The sequence below is a fragment of the Mercurialis annua genome, linkage group LG7 (genome assembly GCF_937616625.2).
Source record: "Mercurialis annua linkage group LG7, ddMerAnnu1.2, whole genome shotgun sequence".
Taxonomy (NCBI): Eukaryota; Viridiplantae; Streptophyta; class Magnoliopsida; order Malpighiales; family Euphorbiaceae; genus Mercurialis; species Mercurialis annua.
The window spans coordinates 42,165,160-42,186,193 of NC_065576.1; the positions used below are offsets into that span (position 1 = coordinate 42,165,160).

General features: G+C 30.4%; 1 protein-coding gene across 1 annotated transcript; it reads left to right on the forward strand.

The window, feature by feature from the left end:
• The first annotated feature begins 18,403 nt into the window (after positions 1–18,403).
• On the forward strand, positions 18,404–19,400 carry LOC126657352 (uncharacterized). The gene has a single exon (XM_050352023.2). It carries the CDS (start codon positions 18,461–18,463, stop codon positions 19,220–19,222), a length of 762 nt encoding a protein of 253 aa, XP_050207980.1. The 5' UTR covers positions 18,404–18,460; the 3' UTR covers positions 19,223–19,400.
• The last annotated feature ends 1,634 nt before the right edge of the window (positions 19,401–21,034 follow it).

Consider the following 21,034-nt stretch of genomic DNA (forward strand, 5'->3'; position numbering starts at 1 on the left):
CCGGATTGAAATTTAACCTAATTTTAAAATTGAGAAAAAAAATTAACTTACAATATTATGGCCCTGCTATTGCGGTCAGGATTTTTTTTTGCCATATTGCGAGACCAACAGATATTAGTCCGACAGTTACACCAAATTCTGATTGAAAAACAACAATAAAAACCTTATTAGATCAAACAATCAAAGAAATATTACTTGAATTTAAAATTGTAGTGATTTATGCTCTTGTTCAAATATTTTGTTAACTTCAAGTGCGATGGCTTCAGATTAAGCCGGGGCCTGTTCAGATTAGACATGGCGAGCAACTTTAAAGAAGCATCGGAGGTATTCTGGTAGAGGCGTGGCGTAGGCATGGCTGAGTTGGAACGCCTGGATTTCTGATTTTAGTCGTTTAGGTCCTTCTAGAAAAACTAAATATTTTAAATTTTTCTTCAATTCTATCAATTTCCTCAAAGCATCTTTATTTTAAAAATAAAAAATAAAAAGTTATGTTAATGAAAAGCTAATTTGACGACCATTACACAAAATTTATTAACAGAAAGAACACATCTATTTATTTAGATAAATTAAAATACTCACATACTACTACTAAAACAAATTCTCTATAATCTATACTATATATAAAAGCACGGATGGGGGGGGGGGGACAGGCACTTTTACGTTAATACCCTTAATATTGTTAATAAAATTAATAGTTCTAATACACTTCATAAGATATTTTATATTCCAATATAGACTCTAATTCATCTCTAAGTAATTTATCGTTATCCTACTTCTAAGTAAGTTAAAATAGTAAACACTTTTGTTAAAACCCAAATACAAAAAACTCACGGATAGCATCTTTTAGTTTAATTATAAGTATACCTTATTATACTACTTCTAATACAATATGTATACTCATGGGTTCAAAACCTACAAAAATCATATAATGATCCATATAGACTTAATTATAATAGTAAATTATAGTATAGCATCTAATCCTACTTCTAATAAAAATTAAATTAATACTCTTATCAATTGAGTTGAAAATCTACCGCTAAAATACATTTAGTTTATTTAATTAATTATTAATTTAATAGCTAAATTTAATTCAATTATATCATATAATCATACTTTTGATGATTAGTTTTAGATAATCAAACGAATTGAATATCAAGTAAAACACAATTAGTAATTGGATGGATAAGTAGTATCTCTTGGTGTAATAAAAGACCTTTTGTTAATTATGGCACTAGAGCATTGGATATTCGTTATCATTAAATTAAAGAAAAATTTGTGGAAATTTTTATTTTAAAAATAGCAAACAAATAAACTTTAACTAAAAAATTGCACTCTCCACACATGCACTTATATGCACACGTTATTAATAAATAATTAAATAAAAAAATTTAACTAATTTAATATTAATTATAAATTAAATATATTGGTATAACTATGATAAATTAAATTAATACAGAAATTGACGAGTCATATTACGAGCCACGTGCGTCGCACGTAATGCGAAACTAGTAATTATTAAAAAGCCAAATGTTGTAAGAAGGCCAAATCTTTTATAAAAGTTTCACAAAAGTCCTGACCTTTCAATTTTGTCGATCTTGGCCAAAAACAAATTATTTGATTTCAATTGTGGCCAACACTCAATCTGATTTCAATTTGCCTATGCGACGCCTATGTGGCATTGCCAAATATTGAAAGGTTAGGAATTTTGTGAAACCAAATAATCCATTTTTGGCCAAAATCGATAAAATTGAAAGGTTAAGACTTTTGTGAAACTAAATAATCCGTTTTTGGCCAAAATCGACAAAATTGAAAGGTCAGGACTTTTGTGAAATTTTTGTGAAAGGTTTGGCCTTTTTACAACATTTGGCCTTATTAAAATACATCTCTATTTGGTTAAAGTAGTTATATGCTATTAAATTAATAATATTACAAAATAAAAGGTTGTTATTAAAGACATCCATTACGCCCTTTGAAATAGACTGAATAATATTTGTTTTGCTTGCCATGATAATTCTAACTTTAACACGATTGCTACATTTAGCAGTTATAACTTCATCGTTAAGATCGCTAATCACATCCTTTGCGATATATCTCTTCTTTTAAACATTAAAGACATCATCGATATTGACTAAAACATAACTATATTTGGTGAAATCCGTCGTGAGATGGTGGCTTTAATAATTTCAGAGATGCAAGTTACTTCCACCGCAAAAGTCATTTTTTCATCCCAAAAGATGAAAATAAAACTATTATGAAATGAAATATCAACCATTTCCATTTTTTTATATTCATTTCCTATTTATACTCTCAAATTAGGATTTAAGTTCCTGTTATTATGAGAACAATTGATAATCAGAACAATTGATATTTATTACCATCATCTTACTGAACATCAACTTATTCGAATATAGTTGAAATTTGTTGGGTCTTACATATAGTATACCAATATCAATATTAAATATGCATGATTATAATTAAAATTATAGATAAATAATAGCATGAATTGTATGCGTATTATATGCACAAATTAATTATAACGCGAATAAAAATTTCGACATATGAAGTCATTTAAATTATAAACATCATAAAATCCTGTTTCTCAAACTATTGTATACACACACACACATACTAATTGTTAACCAATTAACTTCAGAAGGCAATCCATATATATTCATAATAAAAATTAAAAATATATTTTGAGACATTTTAAATTATGTTATATATTTTAAAGTTAAAATTTTGAAAAAATAACTTACACTCGCGTAAAACGCGGGCATCGACCTAGTTTCAATAAAACACTGAGTAAAATTATAACTCTTCGTAAAGAGTTGGATAAAATTACAATGGTTGTATATCAACAAATTTGGATCAAACTCCTAATAATTGCGACTCCTCTTTCATGCTTCATACTTCAACAAGTTCTTTTAACACATTCTTTATTCCACTTACAACAAGGAGTTTAGATTTATTGTTCCATCCCCTTTGAAGAGTCATTTGGCTCAATCTCAAACCTAACACCTGCATGACAATGTGAATCACATTAATTTGACTCTTAATATAGATGATTAAGGCTGGCCGTTCAGTTTTAGTAGCCTCACAAATAAGATAAAGGCCAATATATGATAGAAACCATACCTTGCCCATAAATTCCAAGAGTTCATTGTTAGCTTGCAGGTGCAGCCATAGTTACCTGAACATCATCAGCATTTACTCCTGGTAAGCCAGTAAGGTAAACAAACTTGATTCAGCGCTCCTCTACTTTACAAAATTATTCCCTCTATGCAGTCATAGAACATAAAATTGTATGGTTCATTATGTAAATGCAAGCTGTATCTTTGTGTCTGCATACACATATCATGTATGTAAATAATGAAAGGCCTCTCTTGCCCCATATATTTCAATATAAATGCAATTGGTTTCCATCACTGAAAGGATGTTTCCACAAACAAAAGATATTATCATACAATTAAATATGGAGGAAAAAGCACAACCGATCCAGGCAGCAAGTTATAACTTACAAGAAGAGTACAAAATGAAATCTGATATGCTTGTGTTATAGATCACAAGATATATTCAGTATTCCATTATCCTAACATTTGCCTTGCATACATTTCATTCATGCTCTACAATAGGCTACTACAGGATTCAATGTGTTCTTATTAGAGAGACTCCTATTGTGCATGGGGAGGTGCTAGATGTTGCACTCTCATCTCCTACCTCTTTTACATACATGTTCCATCAACTAAGCCTTTTTTTTTAATTTCTAAAGGCAGGGACTTCGTTCTTCCCTTCACTCCTCTTTTTAATGTATAATGTATCTTTCCCAAAAACCATGCAGGAATTTATGCGCCCGCAGGGCTTCACTATCTACAGATTCAAACTAGATCAATAAATCAACAAAAGATGAAATAAATTCAAATTCAATAAACTTTTAAGTTTTAATTACTATAAACCTCTACTAAAACAGAATTTTGCAGAGCCATTTTAGATTTAGATGTATCAGATTTTCCGTCAAATTTAGATGTTAAGGAGCCATCATCAATGTCCATATTTGCTGTCATACTCTCAGATATTACATCGGTGGTGCTTTCCAAACCAGCCGCCTCTTCCCGGTAATCTTGATTTCCGTCATTAGCACTCTCGTCCATTTCCATAGCATGAGTTCATGTCCTAAGGTGTAAACACCTAGAACTATCATATATAACAAGCTCAGTATAATTACAAAAGCTTTCTATTTCAAACACCATCATCATCTCTCACTAGTGGAAGTTGAGGTGCCTAATAACTCTATAATACTTGATCTTCCCGCATGAGGTGCCTCCATAAAAATTAACTCACCCCCAGGGCTCGAAATAGACAAAGCAAATAATACCTCAAGTGGATTGACAAAAGTCAAAGGATAAAAGAAACAATAACCAAGTAATTGAAATATCCTACAAATTTATAAGGCTGCTTTCAAATGCTAGACTTCTTTAGCCATGAAAAGTTTTAGAAGTTGACATCCTTCCACGTGACCAAAATTCTTCGATGTTTATGAAGTCTCGACTTTACAAGTGATATTCTTCTGAATTAAGACATATGAGGACAGACATACATGCACACATGACTTTATATAGCTATGCATTACAAAGAATTTTATAAAAATACTTTTTTTCATCTCTAACAGACATCAAAGTAACGTATATCATTTTTTGTCTCATTGTGTTTTTACTTGGCAACACATCCACATGGATACGTGTTTTCATGAAATTATACAAATAGTTGCTTTAAGGAAAATGAGACAAGGCCTATGTAAATTAATAATAAAACCATAGTTTGAGCTTTTGGTGAATTGATTATTTGATATGGTACCAAACCTCGAGGATCGAAAGGTATAAGGTTCAACCCTTGACAACTTCCATTTAATTAGTTACATATTTTAGCAAGATTAAATGGCCATGTGTTTGTTCATGTTTTAAACCCAATAGACATTTCCATGGAGGTGTGTTGGAAATAATAAAATCCTAGTTGGAGCCTCTCACCTGACAACTTAAAAGGTAAAGTGGCTCTTTACTTGTTCATACTTTAAATTTAATGGACATTTATGTGTTGAGGTGTGTTAAAAAAAATATTGAAATTATAGTTAGAGGCTACCTAACAACTACACATTATGGATAAATTAGTTATTTGACAATTTAGAAGAAGTCATATAAAAGAAGTCAAATACAGTCTATTGGAAGAATTGACGCACAAACCACGTGGAAATAAACCAACCTTCCATTTCCAAATCAGCTACACTGCCAAATAACATAGCTCGCTTCTTAGGGACACACATAGAAAATCCAGCACGTAGCTCAGGAGGCATCCCACTTTTCTTTACCTATTACATCAAAATTATGTTAGCCATAGCATAGCATATTAGCACAGTACATAACAAATGTGAAGAAATGAAAAAAAAATGCAATCTGAAAAGAAAAAGGAGTTAGCCAGGTCAAAAAAGTGGAATACTCTTGCATGAAAAAGCAAAGCAAAAAAAAAATTAAGCCACCAATAATAGATGACTCAAAATTGATATTTGAACATGAAATTTTCAGGAGCTATCACGTTGACTAAAAGAAATCAATATACTTTCAGAAGACTGGGAAGAAAAAGAAAGAAGAAAACCATGGATACATCAAAAGAAATCTTGTACTTTCAAATACACACATTTACAGTAAAGACCATCTTAAGACAAAATAAGTATGGATAATGACATGTGGTCGAATCATAACCACAATGTGGCCACATTAAAAACTAGAAGTCGATAGTCAAACATAGAAACAACTATAATAAGAGTGAAAGAAGTATCATTTAAAGTCTTCTCAATTTTTGTTGTAGAAAATGAAACTCACCTTGCTCCATTCCTAAGTCCTAGGATCAAGAGACCACATATCTGAGTGAACAATTCCTTTTTCAGAGCTGTTCTTATCAGATGAAACCTCTTTCGAGTAGCCTCCATATAAAAATATCTGCAATATTAAACAATAAGCATGTTATCCATCAAAACACATTATGATGAATATATCAAAAATGAAGATGCTGCCACATAAGAAAAATCTGAAGTAATAGCAGTTGATATAGTTTTGCTTCAATTGGCTATCCTTGTTAAATGTTAGCAATTACTATATGGAAGACAGTTATGAATAGGTTAATTTATAAGTGACAGTAAGTATAAGGTTTTACACACTACACTATTGGTGCAAAGGGTGAAGGAAGGAATGTAAAGATGGCTTGCACGTACAAGAAAGGGTGGAGTGTTCTGACATAGACAAATTTAATAAAGGGAAAACTACTTTGACTCCCTTGATATTTACCATAATTCACACTTGCATCCCTCTTGTTTTAGGATAAAATGATGTAGTCCTTAAGTTTAAATCCCATTAACAATTAGAATGTTTTGTGAATGACAATCCGTTAATGTTCATAATCAAGGAAAAAAATAAGGGACTGAATTTTTGAAAATTTTAAAAGAAAGGGACTAAATTATTGGAAAAGATAAAAAAAAGGGACTAGAATACCTATATACCTCTACTGGAATTTTGACTTTACCTCGTCTTGATAAATAAAGAACTGAAAACCACTCCTTGCACTTGGCCATATTTTCCGAGCTCTGGCTTTATTTCTTGCCACTACAGTACACCAGAAAATTAATCTTAGGAAATAAGAACTGACAGAAGATCAACATATACAGTAAAATAGTTCACAACAAATTATTATACATATATGTTTACCTTGAATTGATCTAAGTCAAATATATACAGATCTTTGTAATATCTGCAGAAGTAAGAATAGCTCCATCATCCACTGTGCCTTATTAAAGGAAAAACATAAATGCATGTTAACATTCAACAACATTGAGCAAAGAATATAAAGCTGAATCGTTGACTTCATCAAAAGAAAATTGGTAATGCACAGTCAAAACAACTATTATATCCGTGATAATCGACAGACTCTATTGGAGGGATTTCATAAATCATAGATTTTAACAAAATCCATAATTTTGGTTGATGTAAAGTAAGAAAAGTCATGACATGATATGAATTTTGAGACATTTTTAAGGTAGATTTTGTTCACAACGTCATCTGCGGACACAACAAATTACATAATACTAAATGATCGCAATAATGTGATTTTGTTCATTGAGATTTTTATACATTTAACATTGTTATAATGCGATACTGATAATAATGTGGAGTATACGTAAGAATTTCTCTCCTTTTTTTGTGGTGAAGCACATAATTTTAAATCATTTCATGGGCTACAAGCTGAATGAGAAGAAAAATTATTGTCTACTTAGAAATGGCATTGACAAACAAGTGGAGCATAAATGCAAGATCTGAATCTATAAGGCATTTAGGTTAGAAACCACAAACAATTATCCATAGCAACTCAATTATGTCTAGTCTGTAACTTAACTGGTTCTTAACACAATGATTGGTGCCCAATATTGGAAAGGTGTTAAGATTGTTAATTGAGAGTGTAAGTTAGGGTCTTGCTGAGCACAAACATGACAAACGAGATCTCAAGGAAAAAGATAGTGTTGATGAGTGGCCGATCAATCATCCATCCAAACACAGAAAATCCACCAGCATTACTCTGTAAATATGCCACTGCACCAAAAAGAAAAAAAAACAACTTTCAGAATGTGATATTCAACAAAATTTGCAACAATAAACTATTGAAGACGGAGCAACGGTGCATACCAAAAGATTGTCTCATGTTAAAAGACTGACTTTATGAACTGAGCTGGGAATTTGTAGGCAGTGGCACGTAGTTAACTGACTGAAGATCACTTTGAGAATAACTGGCTCGCAATGGACCGCCAGTATTCGGAGCCTCTAAATCTGTATTACTATTTCTTGAGGTGCAAGTAACTAAAGCATGCCATTACGAAGCAACTGACGATACACCTTAAGCTCTATGTGTGGTCTTTGCAGCTGCATGTAGGCATATTATTAATCCAACAAGCTCCGCCACCGAAGATATCTGTCAATATCACATCATTGAAACGTGAGAATGGAAATTAGTAACTCGAGAAGTATTACACGAACGCATGAGGGCGAAACACTTACAAAAAAATTGCCACTATTTACGAGGTTGATAATTGTTTTGTTTCCTGTGGTTTGAAACAGAACCACAATCTGGCTAGCAGTCAGTACCAAAAGCTCGAAAATGAAAAAGATTCGGAATATGTGGCTGATCTTCGACAAATCATGTGTTAGACGAATGTGTTCCTCTAAAAATATAGCAAAACATCCATATCTTTCTCTAATAGCCTTCCGTAGTTGTCGAATGTACGACTTGTAAATTGTAGAGCAGGTTGAATAAAGCACAGCCGGATAGATAGATGATGGTGGAGTAAGTCCATGAGACAATAAAACCAGTCAGTATAGCTGCAGATTCCCACAATGGATCATGATGAACATAGATCAGATGAAAGACCTCACGAGCAATCTTCAGAAATAGACATGGGGACACCCATATTGCCAACAACTTGAAGAATTCCTGAATAAATGAAGACACCAAATTCATCCTTTAAAATAGTTAACAGTCTACTTACATATCTCCGAACAATCAAATTGAACTTTAACGGTGGGTTTATTTTTAGTTTTTTGGTTAGATTTGATTTATATCAAAATTTAGTGATTTTTCTTTTAAATCAAACTGGATTGTCAAACTAATTTAGTATGGTTCGGTTATAGCATATCCTAGACAAGAAGTATTCATTTTCATATGTTGGTTCTTCTGGATTACTATTAGTCTATTAGCTGTTTATTAAAACCTCAGTAAGCTATAAAGCACACTTTAAAACTATAACATCAATAAGTTACAAAAAAAAAATTCTAATACTAGCTCTTAACCAAATTTAAAGCAATGATAATCATATGCCACAAAGTGGCTAACCAGATTTTTTGCCTTTTCCCTCGGATTCATATCCTTTTGTGCGAACAACATAAGGATTCATTATAGATGGCTTGTAGGGGCGATGTTTTTTATTCAAAATTGGTTGCTCTTCCCACGTTGATGACCGCATAATTTGGGTTGTACACACTGACACACCAGCCATAGTTTGTTTATAAAGATCCTTTGACTCTGAAGCAACACTGCACAGCTGGAGACATTGTTCTTGTAAAGTTCCAAACATGATGTCCTTCATTCCTATCATGGATATAGGCATAGTCGAATTCAGCCTCTCCCCATCCGTTATAACATTTTTGTACCACCAGTTTTGAAGCAACGTTGGAGGAATAGCGCTGAAAAACACATTTTCATCAGTGCAAACATATTTGAACACGGCCACCCGTTTGCTTCAAACAAGCCACATGTGAATGTCTGATCTTGCTCACAAAATATAACATTTATATTATTCAATCTTGTTTTCATATATTTCATTAATATAAAACATATGTAGCCTGATTTGCATTTTTCCTCTTTCGGAGTAATCATTGTGTCTTTTGCAATTTTAGCACGAATCTAGAATAAAAATGGCAAAACAGCATATGAAAAAGGCAACTCAAGTAAAGAAATAAACTTAAACATAAACATATGTATCAGCATATTTTAATGCCTAACTTGTGCGACAAAAAATTGTTATTATGAATTCTAAGTTGAGCAAAATATTGATCAAGTGTCTTCACATCAGAAAAATGAAGAGTCTTCTAGAGACTATATAGAATGTGTGAGACAGCAAAAAGTAAGCGCATGCCATTTACTAACACCAGCTAGCATTAAGATGTATAAGACTTTTACCACAATCTGCATATCGCTTAAAAATGGCAAAACAGTATACGGATCTGCATTAAAAATGCATATCACTTTTACCACAAAACCCATTTTCTCTCGAGCTGCATATCGCTCTTGAGTTTTTGTAAAGACAATAGCTAGGTCAAGTAGCATTACTGTTTTGAAACAAGAGCATTTGAACCAATTATTGATCATATAGAATCCAATGACATTTCAGTAATTAACAGCTCCTTATGGTTCATGTTTTCATAAGCTAAACAGCGGAGGAATCTAATCATCGCACAAATTGCAATAAATTGAGCCTCACTAACTTCCAATCTATTCTCAAACTTTAAAACAAGGTAGTCAAAATTATATTGAAATTTTATAAGATAAATAAAATTGACAACAAATAAATTTCAACGTGGGCAAACTATATAATTTAAGGTGACAAAATCATATTTTTCAATTCCATATCAACATTTTTTTAAAGGGACTCAAAATTATAAGGTGGGCAGTTGCCCATCATACGCCCTTTCTAGGTCCGTCCCTGCATCTGATACATCAGAATCTTGCAGCTTAGGAGATTTAGGATCGGAATTGATGCAACAGTTTGTGCGCAGAACACTGAGGAAAAATACTAATCAATAACAGTAATGAAAGATAATTAAAATAATTTACATTAACTTACCTCAAGGACCTCGTCGTCTTCAATCCATAGATAGTACGCTTGGGAGAAGGAAAAAAATGCAGAGGAACGAATCACAAATGATGAACTCATATTTCCCAAACATACAATTTGAAACAATTGTATTGGCGCGCGCTATTTATTGCAACAGGTTAGTGATTAAAGTTACGAACAATTATTAATTACAAAAAAGCCCAGCCCAAGGTCTTGGAGGCCTAGGGTCTCAACATTTTTTGGCAACAAAGTCCGTCAATTTCATAAATTCCACTAATTTTATCCAAAAAATGTTAAAAAGGTGAAAAATTATATGCCTACTAATTGAAGAGAACTAGGGAAATTATTATTTTTGATAAAATATGCTTAATTTCGACACAATTTAGTCTGTTAATACTTTTAGGATAAATAGGTCCATAATTATGTAAAAATATAAAATTTTAAAAATAAGTACCACAACAAAATTAATTTATTGTGATATAATTATAATGGCACTCTTTTAAAAGTGTTACTTGATATGATAAAAGTACATTCAATTGTATAAATGATACTAAACACAGTTGTAAATTACAACAATTTTGATAAATGATACTAAAGTTGTTTTTGAGCTACTAAACCTTTTCATAAAACTGACAAAATTTACTAGTTTTTATTATTAATAAACTATAGAATGGTTTGATTCGGCTAAAAAGATCATTCATTAAATATGTGGTAAAAAAATATTGTCACTCGTGTTATACTAGATTTTTTAATATTTTCAACATAAAAAATTACATAGAAAACCATTTTACCGATTATTGTAATATTAATATTTTATAGGATTAATGTCATAAAAATTCACCAACTTTATAAGTTTTTTTCAATTTGATTACTCCTTTTAAAACCTGTCATAAAAATACACTAACTTTCATTTTTTTTGCTTCAAATTCATACACCATGCTGAATTGGCACCCATTCATTAGTGTAATTTGCTGAGGTGAAAGTCATTTCAATAATAAATAAGTGCTACTTTGATTCCGACACTTGATGGCCTTCTCATTCTTTCAGCCAAACACGTGTCGCTCTGTCCTTTTTTAGATTAAAGTTTATTTTCAAAATTAAGATTGTAACCTTTCTTTTCCGCTAGAAGTATTGTGGCTGGTTGTGACGGCAATGGTAAAAATGAAGTCGTCCTTGTGGTCGCGATATCAGCTTTTTTTGGCGACAAAGTCCGTCAATTTCATAAAGGAAAAATTACATAAAAAATACTAAAAAAGGGAAATGTTTATAAAAATGCTAATATGTCTAGTTCTTTTTACTCAATGCTAAATTGTCATTTATATTTAATAGCGTAAAAGAGAAATAGTTTACATTAAATACATACTTGATTCTAACTCATATATGCTCTCTTTCCTTCTTTTTTTCTCTCTCTCTCTCTCTCACATGTGATCCCCTCCCTTTCCTCTCTCTTTCACACATATGTTCCCTCCTTTTTTTCTCTCTCTTTATATCACTTACACGCGGTCCCCTTCCTTTATTATATTTTCTCTCTCATTTACATGTGGTCCCCTTCTCTCGTTCTCTATTTTATTTTTTTTCACATTCTATTTATATCCTTCACCATTTCCTATCTCTTTTAAATTCTTTTTAATTTTTTTTATTAACTATCATTGTTGGTTTTCTCCTACCATTTTAATTTTTTATCCACATTGTATTTTTATCGTTCGCCATTTTTTTAAATTCTTTTCAATTTTCACTAACTATCATTGTTGGTTATTGGCTATTTTCTAATTCTACTCACAATTTTGGCAGTTTTTTTCTTTATAATTTTCTTACTCTTAACTGTTAAATTCGTTTTTTATAAATAGAGTATAGCACTATATAAATAGCACAATGGTTGTCTCTACAAGTTTAACCGCAATAGTTGATAGAGAAAAAAATAAAAAATAAAAATGATTAAGCGTAAATTAGTTAAAAAAGAAAGTGGAAATAGTGTTTACAAAATTGAATAATTATTTTAAACAAATATTACATGCCATATTAATTTTACAGAATAAATAATAAAATATCTCAAATGTAATCATATATCTATAATTATATAAATTTTTAGTAAATTTAACCATTCTCTTTTCTTATTTCTTGTGTAAAATAGCAAATGAGGTATATTTGAAAAAAAAATGGTATATACAAAAGAAAAAAGAAATGTAAAAGTAAATATTTTATGTAAATCAAAATATATATCACTTAAAACTAAAAAAAATATTTAAATAGTTATTGAATAAAATAAAACTATTTATCATTAAATTTAATTGAATCTTTTAGTATACGAAAAATAAACTCTAAATAACTGAAAAATACATGTTCCGATAACTTATTTACACTTTTAGTTTAAAATAGAGGTGAATTTCATTACCAAATAGCAATACAAATATAAGTTTAATAAACCCTAAAAAATAGATTAAATTTTAAAATATCACTGGAACAAACAATATAGAAATGAACAGAAAGCATTTAAAGTTATTAAAAATATGTTTCTCTAATAAAAATCAAGAAAAGTAAACCCTAACTAAGTAATAAAATGACATAACTCAGACAAAATTATAAAAATGTAGTCAAAACAATCAAAATACCACAAATAATAATAATGTCACTAAAACTTTAAATTTTGCAGTGGTTTTTCAATTGAATCTCGTTTTTTCCTCTTCGAATCACGGCCAGGTTCAGCTACTTTCCTTTTCCTAGATGTTCCACCCACTGTTCTCATTTTAGTTGACACATTTTCTTTCGTTTCAGATCTAGATGAACCTGTCTTCTCATTTTAGGAGATTTCCGTTTTCCAGCAGCTTCTGAAGCTCGAGTTTGAACCATTAATGAAAAAAAAAAGCGACTCACATGAAGATTAAAATATAAAAAGAAGAAAAGTATCAGATATATAAAGACAATTAATGGCAGTTATTAAGCTTTTAGAAATTTAAAAATGGGGAAAGCTTGAAGAAACGTGTGTGAGTGGGGAAGAAATAGTGACATGGAGAATCAGAAGCTAAATGAATAGACAAATTAGTGTGTTAGCGGGTAGTTAGGGGTAAAATGGTGATAAAAATAAATGATGTATAACTAAAAAGTATTAAGGACAAAAGAGGAAATTATGCACTTTTTAATTTAATGAGTCACGAACATATACATCTCACATGTTTGAGATATAGGATGTAATTTCTCAACATATAATTTCTCAACATAATAAGTACCTAGAAGTTTTGCTTCTCTACCATTCGATTCTATCTCATTCCTTTTCACATTTAGGCCATTTTTGGTTCATGAAATAGAATAACATGGGATAAAATAGTTATTCCATAAGAAATAGAATAGTTATTTTTTAGTTTTTGAGAGAAATGTTCATTCCACAAAATCATGAAATAGCAATTCTTTGAAATATCTATTCTATTAACCAAATTAAAGAATTGCCATTTTATACGGAACAATTATTCTATTCCGCACCTATTCCATGAACCAAACATGGTCTTAATTCTATCTCATTTTTGTTCAAACTGAAACTCCTATTGTGATGCAGATTAATACCCTAACCGCTATATGAAGATAGCATAAGGTATTGTAATTCATCAATCTATTCCATACATTATTTTCAGAATATTATTAAATTATTTTAGTTTTTTAGTTTTACTTATTTATTCGTTTAGTTTAATTAATTCTATTATTGAAAAACACGAGGATGATTTTATTTAAACATTAACACAAGACTATTCTTCATTTTTATTTCTAATATACATGATATTATTTTCTTGTTGATTAATTTAATTATTTCTAGCTAAATATTCTAATCTAGGATATTGTGAGTAATATGGGTAACTGATTTAATTGAACTTTTAATTACCTATTTTTAATTGTTCATACAATTTCTACTATCGAAGTTAATGTTTATAATTACTTGATCAACAATTACATGATGCTAGATTGATTAGCGAGTAAGAAATTAGAGATAGTTGATTTGAAAAAGGTAATAAAAACATAATTAAAAAACATGGGTCAGACCACTATTTTTGCGTTATGTGGTTTATGTGGATACCGAGTTTTATAAATTGCTAATTATCTTTTATTATTTGGTAATAATGTACATGAATATAGGGTTAGTTCATTCGATATATCCTCCATTGTATAGAACAATTAAAATTTATTAATAGGGATTAAAAACCAATTTAATTAAAACTCATATGAAAGTTGTTTGTTATTTTTGTGTGGTAATTTTTTGAAATATATGTTTCGGTAACTTATTTACACTTTTACCTGTCAAGTTTTGACTTTTATTTTTTGACTTTTTCTATTTACGAAAAATACCTTTTTTTAATTTCACAAATATCTTTTTCGGTTTCCAATTTTGGTTTTTGGTTTTTTATTCGGTCGACCGAACCAACCAAACTAGCCGATTGCATAGCCCTTTTTTTAGTTTTTAATAATTTATTCTCTTTTTTATAGATTTTTTACCTGGAATTTTTTTATTTTTTCATAGTGTAACAATAGTGTATATATGGTGTTTTTATAGTGTAAGATTAGTGTATATATAGTGTGTATATAGTGTATTTATATTGTATTTATGGAATTTTGTAGTGTTTTTGTGCTCTATACCCTAAAAACACTGCAAATACACCATAAACACTGTAAATGCACCATAGATGTATTAAAAAATGGCAGAAATACACCAAAAAAACATAGATACCCTGAAAAACATCAGAAATACAGTATAAATACACCAAAAATACACTAAAACGTAAATATATTATAAAATTACTACAAATGAACCATAAATCAATTTGTTCTTTATAAAATTAGTAGCAATAAACAAATTTATGAATAAGAGAAAGACAAAATAAATAATTATATGAATAATAGAATAATTTTATAAATAAAAAATTATAGATCTACAATAGTTTATTTACAAAATGTTTAAATCATTACAAAAAACTTAAAAAAATTACACAAATCTAAAAACGAGTCAAAAAATCCATAACGCGAACGGAAGAGACGAACGGACTAGCGCGAACGGAAAGACGACCGGGACGAGAAATCCATTGAAAGTGGATGAACGGAAGCGCGAACGGAAAAGTAACCGGAGGAGACAAACTGAAAATCAAACAAAAAAGAAGAAGAGAAGAAGAAGAAGAGAAGAAAAGAGAACTTTGAGAGAGAAAAAAGAGAAAAAATAGTGGCTATGTAAAAATTTAATGTAAAATGAGATTAAATTTCTATATATAGTGGGTATTTTTGTAAATAAATTAGAAAAATGGGTAGCGTAGGAAATAAGAAAAATATGGCCAAAAATTGTGTAACTAAGTTTCAAAAATAAGTATTTGATGAGAATATAATCATTTTTTTATCTTTTATTATTTTCTATTTTTATTAGTTTTAACTAATACAAATCCAAATCCAATTATTGTTTGCTTAAATAACATACTAGTTATTGTTTGATAATAAATACAATTCTTGCGGGATCGATACTCTACTATTCATTACAGGGTTAATATCATAAAAATTCACAAACTTTACACGTTTTTTCATTTTAATTATGTAGTTTAAATTTTCTCATTTTCATACACGAACTACCACTTTTTCTCAAATTCATGCATGGTGTTGAGATGTCATGGTTCTATTGGTGCAATTCAGTGAGGTGGAGGTCATTATACGCCAATGAATGAGTGCCACCTCAGCACCGTGCATGAATTTGAGAAAAAGTGGTAGTTCGTGCATGAAAATGAGAAAAATTAAGCTGCGTGATTAAAATGAAAAAACGTGTAAAGTTCATGATTTTTTTTGACATCAACCCTTCATTATATTACTTATATGCGATCGTGCATCACTAAACCTATTAGGCGGGGATTCCATTTCTAGTTAAAACAATTAGGTTGCCATATATCTAAATGAACTGGGCACCCCATTAATCAACAATCAACTAGAATTAAGATAAAACTCGAATCAATCATCAGAGTCATCGATTTCACAAAGAATTGCATTAGATTATTCAACTAGAGCTCTAAAAAACAAGCCTTTGATTCAAAACGGTATTATGAGATCTTAAATAAGTCTTTGCATCATATGAGTATCATAGATTTCATTTTTAATGTTTAATTTCATTGGAATTGCATTATCCAGGTGTTTTTATGCATATATATCATGATCTCATTAAAACTGTCTTATGATGTGTTTTTGATCCGCATTTAGTTGTATTTATGATGTTTATTAGTGTTAAAATAATCCCAGAACCTTACTTGTGCTTTTTGTTTTTGGTATTTTTCGCATGTGAAATCAACAAAAATAGTGCAAAAAAGGCACACCAACAGCTGAGATGGCGCTAGCGCTATTTGTTTCATCCTTTGCCACCATTTACAGATGGAGTTGTTTCCCATAATGCCTATATTTCCGCCATTTGCAGAGGTTCAGAGCCACGACGCCAACTACAACCATAATTGGGTTTTCTGCCTTTCATACCTTGATCGAACTCCAAATAGCCCCCTGTTTAAACCAGTAGTCCTATGTTGATGTACAAAATATTTTAATTGTATTTCTAGCCGTTGTTTCTCGCTAAAATTACCAAAAGCGGTCTGATAGACACCATACGCCTTAAAGATTAAAAAATATTTTTAACCTTGTAGGTATAGATTGTTGTGGAGCATGTTAACATTGTTTATTGTTTTGAATGTATGCGAGATCCAATATTAACAGGTCAGGTTAATTTCGTTCTAAATTAATTCAAACACATAAAAACCCTAGGACTATCATGAAAATATAATTGGTGGTTGTATATATATGAAAGACAGTAACTAAATAAAATCAATATATGTCTGTTATTTGATAGAAACCCTTAGTTGGATGCTTGTTTAGGAATATATGTGACCTGCTTGTCTTGCTAGTCGAATAAGTCGAGTCATATGCCAGTCTTTTATGGCACTGCATGAGTCTTATTCGAATATTTCCATTATTTTTTCCCAATTATTCTTTTGAGATGTATATTAGAAGATACTTTTGTTTAACATGGTAAATATTTACCTTGGGTATATCGATAAAACAATAAAATTAATGAATGACACATTTTGAGAGTTGTTTGTGTCCATAAATTCGGATCTTTCGGTTTGATGAACGACGTCTTATGAATCCATAAGCGAGTGAGACATTCTATTCAGTATAAAAGGTATTTTCCTAGTATTGTAAGGTGGTGACTCCCTCCCCGTGTTTACCAACACAATTTGTCAAGAGTCCGAGCGAATTGGGCAATTCCATGGCCCTTGCCGCTTTCACTAAGTATCACATAAAACAATGAGACATCTCATCTACAATAAACTAACAAATATATTAAAGCAAAATACTTTTTTATATTCACAATTTCGATCATTTTTTTAAATATATTTCTAAAATATAATTTAGACATTCTGATATGCTAATTTTACGAATTAACATCATGTAATCCTCATTTTAAACTCGCATGACCCTTCCTAAATTGAAATAAAAAAATTGTGTAAAACAATCATTCATGTAAGTTAAAACTAATTATAAACACAAATCCCAAAAACAAGTATAATTTGAGGTTTGGATATAATTGTCGCAAAGCGCAAAATTGATAGGCTACAATGTCCAAGTTATTTTTTACGGATATTTTTAACAAAATGGTGAAAAATTGTGGACATAAAAAATCATTTAACCTAAATTAAAATAGGTTATTAATTGATATATCATATAAAGTTTGGGTACCTTTGATATAATTAACCCACATTTAGACAAAGGTGCATATTGTTTCATTTCAATAGTCTAAGAAAGGAAGAAATTTCAATGTTGCATTGCATGCATGAAAACATGATCTATTCATGCTACCAATCATACAAAACATATCTATTCTAGCCATTCTAATACTATTTCTCCAACATGACTCTTCATGCCAACAAACATATAAATTCCTTCCCATTTTGAGCCTATAAAATCAAAAAGATTTAAACTGTAAAAGCATTACTTAAAGCAAAAAAATTATAAGGTTCTTTGATTGCAAAAGAGAGTGAGAAAATGAGGGTTATGATTGTAGCCTGGGGACGAGAGTTTCCCTTCGAAGTTGGTCAGCAAGAACAAGTTCTTGAAATCAAAAAAAAGATTCAACTTCTGTTCGGTGTGCCCGTCTCTGCACAAACCCTATCAATCTGCGGCTGGGAATTACTCGATGATCTTGACATGGAAGACTATCCCATTGTCATTGAAGCTACAAGAATTGACCTAACTATCAACACCATCAACCCTATTCTACTCAACAATCAGACCAAAAAAATCCAAATCACAGTCAAATTCTCAGCTCGACAGATCAACATAGAGGTCGATATAACCGATACAGTTCGTAGTCTAAAAGAAAAAATCCACATTGTCGACGGAACACCAATCAAGAGACTATCACTCTACTATTCTGGGGTCGAACTCGACGAGGATTTTCGCAATTTGAGCGAATATGGCATACGCGAATTCTCGGAAATCGTCGTGTTTCTTAAGACAATGAGTCGTTTACGAGACGAACCTGCTGCGAGGAAGCTGAGCATCACAGTGCAGACATCTTCATCGTTGCTTAATGCTGCAAATATTCCTTTGGAGATGAAGGATTTGAGTACGGTTAATGATTTGAGGCGGGTTCTTTTGAGCAGGAAAATTCTTCCTCAAGATGATTATTTATTTATACATAAACAGAGAATTATGCGAGATCATTGTAGTCTTCGATGGCATGGTGTTGAGAATGGAGATTTGCTCTATGTTTTTAAGGGAACAGTGAGTCGCAGTGGCTACTGATAGTAGAGATTTATTTCAGAATTATTATTGGTTATGGATAAACATTTATTTGCTAGCTATGGTTAATTAGTGTTATGTTTCGGTATTAAATAAATCTAATATATCAATTACTTAGTAATTGAAATTGTTAACGAACCCAACACCCTTAATCTCATTCTCCTTTCCAAAAATAACTGTAAACGGGTGATTAATTTTTAGATATTACAAAATACTCTATTTTTAAAATTTATTTACACTATTTTTAGCCATCTTTTCTTCCTTCGCTACTTATTTTACTAATTTATTTACAAAAATACCCAGTATATATAGAAATTTTATCTCATTTTATGTTAAATTTTTAGATATTATTTACAAGATACCCTATTTTTAAAATTTATTTACACCATTTTTAGCCATCTTTCCTTAATTTTTTTAGCTACCTATTTTACTAACTTATTTACAAAAGTACCACTATATATAGAAGTGTTATCTCATTTTAGTGTAATTCTGCCGTTCTTTTAGTATATCTATGGTCAAAGACGGAGATAGGCAGGGGCTAGCAATGGCACCTGCCCCTCCAAAAAAATCCAAATACTTTTGTACGTAGTGTCCAATAATAAAATATCTCTAAGTATTCTTTAGCTTTTACACAAACTTAATGATATAAAACTCATATATTATTAAACTAGTTAATATTATTATTTTAATTTAATTGATCATTTATTTAATAAAAAAGTTAATTGTATCACTAATATATTTTCATATCTAACTAGGTCTAATTCTTATTATTATATAAAAAAACGACATGTAAAACTCCGCGACTAATATTCAATACTTTTATATTGAATTAGACTCAATTATTTTTATCAGTGAAGATAAATTTTAATTTTATTATTTTCTATGATAGTTTTTAAATGAAAATTATAATTTTTCGCCCTACCAAGAAAAAATTCTGGCTTCGTCCCTGTCTATGGTGCATTTGCCGTGTTTATGGTGCATTTGCAGTGTTTATTGTGTATTTGCTGTGCTTTATGGTATATACCATAAAAATACTACACTGCCATAAATACACTATATATACACTATTATTACTATAAAAACACCATAAATACACTATATATACACTATTGTTACACTATAAAAACATCATAATTACACTAAAAACGCAATAGATGCACTATAATATACTATTCACTATAAAAAAATTAAAAAAATACCAGAAAAAAATCTATAAAAAAAGAGAATAAATTATTAAAAAGTGAAAAAATGTATTGTGAAATTAAATGAAAGAAGAAGGTATTTTTTATAAATAAATAAAAATCAGAAAAGAAAAATAAAAAACTGACAGATAAAATTGTAAATAAGTTAGTGAATAGTATATTTTAAGAAATTACCACTAATTTTTATTGGCAGAGATGATTAGGGGTGTAAACGAGTTGGGCTACTCGTGAGTTATTCGAGATCTACTCGAAAAAAGCTCGAGATCGGCTCGAAAAATTCGAGTCGAGCTCGAGCTCGAGTAGCTCCATCTCGAGCCGAGCTCGAGTATCGAGGCTTGTGAGGCTCGCGAGCCTAAACGGACCTAAACAAGCTTGTTATAAAATAACAATAATAATTTTATTATCATTATATTAAATTTTTACACCTCTAAATTTAGATATGCATCATAAAAATTGGTTAAATTGCATAATATATAGTACAAAATAATTAAAATACCCGAATCTAATTTTTTAAATTATTTTTTTTATTTTTATTAAATTCAACTCGAGCTCGAGCTCGAGCCTGTAAAGCACACTCGAGCTCGAGCTTGGCCTAATTCGGGCTCGGCTCGGC

Bases quoted from the DNA above. Each gene is read 5' to 3' on its own strand.
- LOC126657352 (XM_050352023.2), top strand. From the start codon at position 18,461: ATGAGGGTTATGATTGTAGCCTGGGGACGAGAGTTTCCCTTCGAAGTT.